Source organism: Lactuca sativa, chromosome 6 (assembly GCF_002870075.4).
Source record: "Lactuca sativa cultivar Salinas chromosome 6, Lsat_Salinas_v11, whole genome shotgun sequence".
Taxonomy (NCBI): domain Eukaryota; kingdom Viridiplantae; phylum Streptophyta; class Magnoliopsida; order Asterales; family Asteraceae; genus Lactuca; species Lactuca sativa.
Window position 1 is genome coordinate 46,773,713 of NC_056628.2, and position 8,128 is coordinate 46,781,840.

At 34.7% G+C, this 8,128-nt stretch overlaps 1 protein-coding gene across 1 annotated transcript; it reads left to right on the forward strand.

Moving 5' to 3' along the window:
* Nucleotides 1–5,819: 5,819 nt before the first annotated feature.
* LOC111887444 (protein VAPYRIN) lies at nucleotides 5,820–7,761 on the forward strand. The gene has a single exon (XM_023883614.2). The coding sequence runs from the start codon at nucleotides 5,899–5,901 to the stop codon at nucleotides 7,450–7,452; it is 1,554 nt and encodes a 517-aa protein (XP_023739382.1). The 5' UTR covers nucleotides 5,820–5,898; the 3' UTR covers nucleotides 7,453–7,761.
* The last annotated feature ends 367 nt before the right edge of the window (nucleotides 7,762–8,128 follow it).

The window sequence follows — 8,128 nt, forward strand, 5'->3', positions numbered from 1 at the left end:
TGATATCGGTATCATCCCAAACATAGCATGTAAGCATACAAGCAACAAGAAATCCACACAAGTCTAGCATACAACCATGTCATAATATCATACAGGATCCTACATATAGTAGATCCAATATAAGTAATATAGTGAGAACATTCGCTTAAATTAGAAGAGTTGAATCACACACTCTGTTAAAATGTTGTCGTGGACGTCTTAAACAAATAATAATATCGTTGCTTGGTTGCACTAATTGGTAACACAGGGAAACATGGTTGAATCCACAAGGACAAAACATAATGGTCAACGCCTCTTTGTGTAAGCCATATACTAGTCTAATACAAAAAATAATGAAATAATAAAAGAAGATTTTTGATTACTAATTAAAACTAGAAATTGTAGTGAAATAGAAAATAATAAGAAAATGCAAATTCATTTCTACTACAATTTTCCTAATTACACAACTAACACATACCTTGTTATTTAGGATGCGTTGTATCTAAGCTAGTATTGAAAATACTAACAAGCTCTAGTAAGTTCTCTTTTACCTAATTAATTAACCGAAACAGGCTCTTCAGTTAATCCTAACTTTTTACTAACCTAATTAAACAAGATTTTAATCAAGTCAGAAAAGCAGCATTATGATATGTGTAAAATTCTCAATAATATTCAACACTTCTCACAAGCTCGGAAGCATAAAAATATGAAATTTCAGTTTATAAAAGAGTTAAATCTCAACACGGAACCGATCTGTTATTTGTTACTTATTACCAGTTTATCAAAACAATTACAAATTTCAACAACAGATTAACTACAATGATTTAATCCTAAATTAAGCAATCAATGTAAAAAGAACTAAAAGTCAAACATTCGTTAGGTGCAAAACTGAAATAACTAGATAGAATCACACAAAATCTAGGATTTAGTCGGACATGGCCAAAATCAGATCTAGAACAATAAAAAGAGAAATCAAACAACTAATTCTTACTAAACTAAATGAAAAAGTCAATCCATAGTCTTCAAATCTTCAGAAATTGATGAAAACAGATAAAATTGCCCCAAAAATTGTGTTTGATCGTCTGGGAATGACTAGGGTTTAATCTGATAACATGAGGGAGTATTTATACGCAAGTCGGTAGATCAGGCGCAAGTTTCGGAAAAACACGACATGAGCCGCGACGCGTACTTCTGAAGGTGCGCCACGTCTTTCAGAAAAAAAAAATCCAGATTTCTCGTTTAATGAAGTACGTTGCTATTTTGGACATATTTCTCAAAAACACGATCGTGCTTTTTGAAAAAAAAATAAAAAAAAATAAAAAAAAATAAAAAAAACACGATCGTGTAAGTCCTTCAAATTACCAAAAATCTATTTTTGGCTTGGAAAAGTTGTGAAGATGAAACACAATAAAAAACACGATGGCGGAGGGAAAAAAAGGTTTCGAACTCGAATTCTTCAGATTCAGCAAATTAAGCACGGGTTCGGCTTCCTCGGGTATTTTATCTCCATAGCTTCAAATATGCATCCAAGTTGCTTCCAAACAAATCCTTCACTCGAAATATTTGAAAATAACATAAAAACATGAGTAATACGGGAATACTGACAAAATACATTAGCTAAGCATTATTTAAATTGATGCATATGAAAAAAAACATAAAATATGATGCAAACACTAATAAAAACTACTATAAAAGATACATAAGATGACATTTAACACACTCTCACGCACATCCTTAAGAAATTATCTAACATGTACTTTCTAAATTCAAACAGAGGTAAAACCTCAGTCTAAAGATCAAAACCAACCAAGTTTGACCATATTCAAACTAGTCAAAACTCAACAGTCAATGGTCAACTAATCAAATTCAATGGCCATGCACACAACACCAAGACTAGGCACGTCGTGCTCCACAAAACGACAAAATAGTCATGAAAACATCTCGAAGGCACGTGTACTCTTACGGAAGCACACCGTGCTTCTTGGCTTAACATCCTTTTCTTATTAAGTCCTTAATCCCTTTAGACGGAGGTTCAAAACTTCATATCTGAATCCCTTTAGACGGAGGTTCAAAACTTCATATCTTAATCTCATTCAAAACTCTAAACCTAATCAATAAGGACCAAAACTCATGTATGTCATAAGGAAAGAACATGCAATCAAAATTTTCAATCATCCAAATGTTCAGCAGCCAAATAAGTCATCCCTAAAGAATTGGAGTTCTCTAAACTCTAAGAACACCAAGTAAGGGACCAAAATGTGCCAAAAACTCACAAAAATAGATTTAAAAGAAAAAGCATCAATTTTGGATCTTTACGATCACAATGTTCCAGAAATGGGACGAAGAAGTTGGATCTAGGCTATAGCAATACTTCATTGCACCAAAAGTGATATCTTTCTTCTTCCAACTTCACAAAAACAAGAAAAAAGCTTAAGACTCTCTATAGAGGATAGGGTTTGGTAAACAAAACGTTTCTGGAAGTTGAGGCTGTCAAATGAGGCAAGCCCTTGTGATTCAATCCTTTAAATATGGCCCCAAGGCCCAAAATCAGGGTTTCATTAAAAACCAAGGATGCGACGTGCCTACCATGAGACATGTCGCACCCCAAACGTGCTACACCTTCTAAGTGACGCCGCACGCATCTGCTAAAACCCTTTTCTTCCAAAACTCAAAATCAAATACTTAAGCAATAGTATAGATATCAGTAATCGGGTGTTACACAACAGAAGTCCTATTATTATTTCTTCGTTTCATCATTCTTGACCACTACTAGGATTTAATCTAAATATGCTTCATAATAGGAACTAAGTTCTCTGAATTTATACAATTTTCCACTCATGAATTATGAAACAAATTAGAATAATTTACAACCACTTCGACACCATACATATATTTTCCTTCTAAAATGAAAACATTGAACTTCTAAGGAGCCTACACTCTCTATTATACTTCCTTGGAGAAAAATTATTAAAAGTAGTAGGATCGGAGAGCACATGTCACCTATCTCCGATTAGGTGATTAGGAAACCGAGTTTTAATAAGGAATTGTGCTAAGGTATCAGATACATTATTGTCTATAGAGAAAGATTTATGTTTTAATTTGTTATCATTTTTTAAATTAAAGTTATTGGCATAGCCAACCAGTTTATTAAATCTCAATATTGCATTCCCTTTCATATTATAATGTTTACTAGTAATATTCAAATTTTGATTCTTACATATATATTTCTAGGTTTATTTACTTTACTAATAAGTGTAGAGCGTTGGCCCTTATCAAAATTAAAGATGGGTATACTACACGTGTCAGACTCTTCAAGAGATACCATATATAAATAGAACTTTTATGAGGGAAAGGTTTCCCTCAAGAGAGATGATAGACAAGGAGGCCATTATTTGTTCATTGTAATAGACATAAGATTTTGAGGCATCACAAACACACTTAGTGAGATTAGTTAAAGTATGAAAGGTTTTCCACAAGGAATTAAATTTGTTATAGTAATCTGAAAAACTAAGGTTACTTTGAGTCGAAGAGTTTAGTTTATATAAAGGTTTAAGACCATTGGCCATGAAACTTCTCATAAGTTTCTTTTAGTTCTTGCCAAGAAACAAGAAAACTTTCAACGTAATCTCGGGAGATATAAAGTTCATCACTAACATACGCTAATAACCAACTTATGACCACGACATCAACAACAACCCACTATTTATCTTTAGTTTCATTATATTTTCTTAACAAATATTTACAAATAGAGCTAACTTTATTTCTATCTATAAGATCATAAAAATAAATGTACTCTATACTTTGTAGTTGTCAATACTAGTCAGTCTCAACCCAATAATGGATAAAGTTCCAATGTCACATAGGTAGAATTAAAGAATGTAAGTGACTTCTTTGGAACCAACGACACCAAAACTAGAGTTAGAGAGGTTGAAGACTTAGGACCTTTTTTAACCATACTGAAGATATATCACACGATCAATCAACAATAACATTTTTGATAATATGAATTCACACCTGTCGGCCTAGTTGATCAAAGTCAACATATAGGCTGAGAAAAGTCTAGATAGGCACATAACATACACAAAAAAATAAACATGTATACACAATAGAACTAAAATATCCCAAACTATACGTATAACATGTGATATGCTTTTTAAAAAAAGTAGTATCATATTTGATCCCCCCCCCCCCCTATATGTCAATAATGTACTCATTAGTAGTTTTATCAACTCCTGCTACAAAGAGGAGTAGGATAAAAGACTTACAAAGTACCTCAAACAATCACATACACTACAATATTAGCAAAAAAAAGGAATAAAGACTTACATATGCAAGCTTAAGCAACCCATAACTAAGCGAACATATTGTAAGAATCAATTCCAATATCTTCATCAAAGAATAACATACCCTAGGGTTGGGTAGACGACTTGAAACCAACATAATATCATGTCAACCAACATACCCTAGGCTTATAATCTTGTATGTATCAATATGGGATAAATTGTATAGCTTCGGTATTCCAGCTATTTCCCATCTTCAACACTCGACAATATTTCCAACATTAGCCTATCCATCAACTTTTATCCACACTCAGAGGTCATATCATACACCAAAACATGTCTTGTACGAACCATATTAAGTTAGGAAACAATATCAACAAATATTTTGTTTTTATTGATAAGATTAAACTATAAAGACATATTTTAACACATTGTATTAACAAAACTAAACTAAGTATAAGTGAATCAACGAGTTTTGTTTTAATCACATTTTGGGTTATTTAGTTTGTTCAACTAGGTAAACCTAATAAAATTTCAATTCTAGAATCTAATTTTTCCTTGAATATAAGGTATGTAAACCCAAATGCACATCAACCATGTATTAGGTTAGTGTTAAAAAAACATCTTTAATTAGAAATTTTGTAATAAATAAATAAATAAATAAAAAGTCGACACCAATTTTTACAATTTGTAGGATGTTTTAACATTAGACAACTCCCAATGTAAATTTCACATCAAAAAACTAAAACGTAAAAATATTAATCTATTTGCTTATTTAGATCATTCAGTTTAACTGAAAAACTGAAATATTGTAAACATTAACCAATGTCGAACCAAATAAGATATCTTTCTTTAGTCGATTTACCCGAAACTGAAAAAGCAATGCTAATTAAAGAAGCCTCGTCCCATTTAGATAGGTTCTCTCTTTTCGTTTTTTAGTGACTTTTACTCCATTCTCATTGGACTGAGAGCATCCATAATGGAGAGTTTAATGGAAGAGTTGAATGAGGTGTCATGCCTATTTGTCATTCAATAGATACAACACCACCATTATGAAATGCCACCTTAGCACTCAATGAATTTGGAGTTCAATGACCATTGAATTCTTCAATGGAAAAAAGGAAAGTCTTTAAATCTTTAAATAAATATTTTTTAATATGTTCCATTGAACTTGTAGAGTTTAATGCATTGTGAGATAAAAATGAATAAAATTATATGGAATAGTGAATAATGATGTGACACTCCATTAAACTCTATAAAGTTCAATGCATTGCGGATGCCCTATTAGTAATTTTCGTGTTACTTGCTCGAGGTTAACTCAAAATATATTTTAATAAATTTTATGCATTTGAACTTATGTCAAATAAGTTGACATACGATCCCGTACAGATTGAGTGTCTTGAAGTTATACAACTTTGGACGCCAAATAGAACAAGTCAACATTGTTCCTCACACCAAGATATGACGTCGCATCGTAACAGCCGGCACTCTTTCAACTCTCCCTTGTACTTATACAACAGTCCAACGATTTTCTTCAACTTCCAACTCCATTTTACCTAACCGGTTTCTCTTTTCATAAAAAAAAGACCCATCGGAGAAGAAGACTCAGGTGAGGCTTCTCGAAGGAGAAAACCAGATCATGGACAGATTAATAACTTTGGAGCCATCCAATGTGGTTGTAATACGTGTCGAACAAAACCAAAAGTGTACCGGTAAGCTCACTTTAAGAAACGTCATGTACACCATGCCAGTGGCCTTCCGCCTGCAACCGGTGAATAAGCTCCGGTACACCGTCCGTCCACAGTCTGGAATCATATATCCCTTGACAACTGTCACTCTAGAGATCATATATGATCTCCCACCAAATTCCACACTCCCGGAATCATACCCTTACTGTGGTGATCCGTTCTTCTTGCACAGTGTGGTGGTTCCCGGTGCCGGAGTTAAGAACAGTTCTACCGATTCAGTCCCTAGTGACTGGTTTACTACAAAAAAGAAGCAAGTGTTCGTCGATAGTGGAGTCAAGATCATGTTTGTCGGATCAATGGTGATTGCCAAACTCATCACCAACGGATCTATAGATGAAATAAGAGACGTGTTAGAAAAGAGTGATCCATCTTGGAAAACGGTAGATTCTGTTGACTCCGAAGGTCAGACTTTACTTCATTTAGCAATCTCTCAACATCGAGCCGACCTGGTTCAAGTCCTACTCGAGTTCGAGCCGGATATAATGGCTCGAGCTCAGTCAGGATCAACCCCACTTGAAGCTGCGGTAACCTCAGGTGAAGGTTTGATTGTGGAGCTCTTGTTGGCGCATAGAGCAGTCACAGAGCGGGTTGAGCCATCTGCATATGGCCCGATTCATCTAGCAGCTGGATCTGGTCATGTCGACATTCTGAAGCTCCTTTTATCAAAAAGTGTTAATGTCGATGAGCTGACGAAAGACGGGAATACCGCTTTGCACATGGCGGTGGAGGGGCGGAGACGAGACTGTGCACGGTTGTTGTTGACTAGCGGTGCAGAGACTAATATTTGTAATGGTAATGGAGACGAGACTCCGTTGCATATAGCGGCAGCTCTTGGAGATGATAACATGGTGAAGCTTTTATTACAAAAAGGAGCTAATAAGAATATTATAAATAGATTTAAGAAAACAGCGTATGATGTTGCTAATGAGCATGGACATACACGGCTGTTTTCTGTACTCGGGTTAGGTGATACCTTGTGTATGGCTGCAACGAAAGGTGATATTAGAACCGTTAATAAGCTTCTTAAAGGTGGAGTGGCCATTAATGGTGAAGATCAGAATGGATGGACGGTTTTACACCGGGCGTCGTTTATGGGAAGGACTGATGTGGTTAGGGTTTTGATTAAAAATGGCGTTGATATTGATGCGAGAGATGAATATGGGTATACTGCTTTACACTGTGCTGTGGAATCTGGGCATGTTGATGTGCTTGAGTTGTTAGTGAAAAGAGGTGCTGATGTGGAAGCAAGAACGAATAAGGGTTTCACGGCGATGGAAATTGCAGAGTCTCTGAATTACGCCGGAATCACAAGAGTTCTCGCCGATGGAAATAAAACCGGTGGTAAATCTGGAATAGGAATGAGCCCGATGAAGAAGAGGAATACTCAGGCACGAGTGATTCGTGGTAGCTTTGATCGATCTGCTTCACCATTGACTGTGATATAAATGATTGATTTTTTTTTTCTTTTTTCTCACAAACAAAAAACTCATGAACTGTTCATTCTTGTATTGATACCAAAACACTTATTGTTGTATTATGAAGCCCTAAATTAACCCTTTTTTTCCCTCTTTCTCACTTTGTTGTGATTCGTGCATTTAATTGGCTACTTTTAGGTAGGGATGAATATTAGAACCGTCGTAACTGGAACTAGACCGGAACCGAATCGGAACCGGTAATGACTGGAACTAGACCGGAACCGAATCGGAACCGGTAATAAGGTACAGTTACCGGTTCTTCATTTTTATGAAAACCAGCCCCAGTTCTAAAAACCGGAACCGGTTTAACATTTTTTCCGTTTTTTAAAATGCGTATAAGTTACTCATATGAAGTCGAAATTATTTGATTTTTTTTCCAACATGTAATTTGGAGTTTGTAATTCATTTTTGACTATACAAACATATGTTTTGCTTAGATATTGAATCGGATACATGCCCTGAAAGAAAGAATATCGAAGCAGCGTTTTTTCTATTTCAGCATTTTCTTTTGTTTTTTTGAATCTGTCCCATTTTTTTAAATGAGTATAACTCATTCATATGACGTCGGAATTACTTAATTTTTTTCCAGCATGTAATTTGGTGTTTGTAGTTCATTTTAGACTATAAAAACACTTAATTTGGTTAG

Bases quoted from the DNA above. Each gene is read 5' to 3' on its own strand.
- LOC111887444 (XM_023883614.2), top strand. From the start codon at position 5,899: ATGGACAGATTAATAACTTTGGAGCCATCCAATGTGGTTGTAATACGT.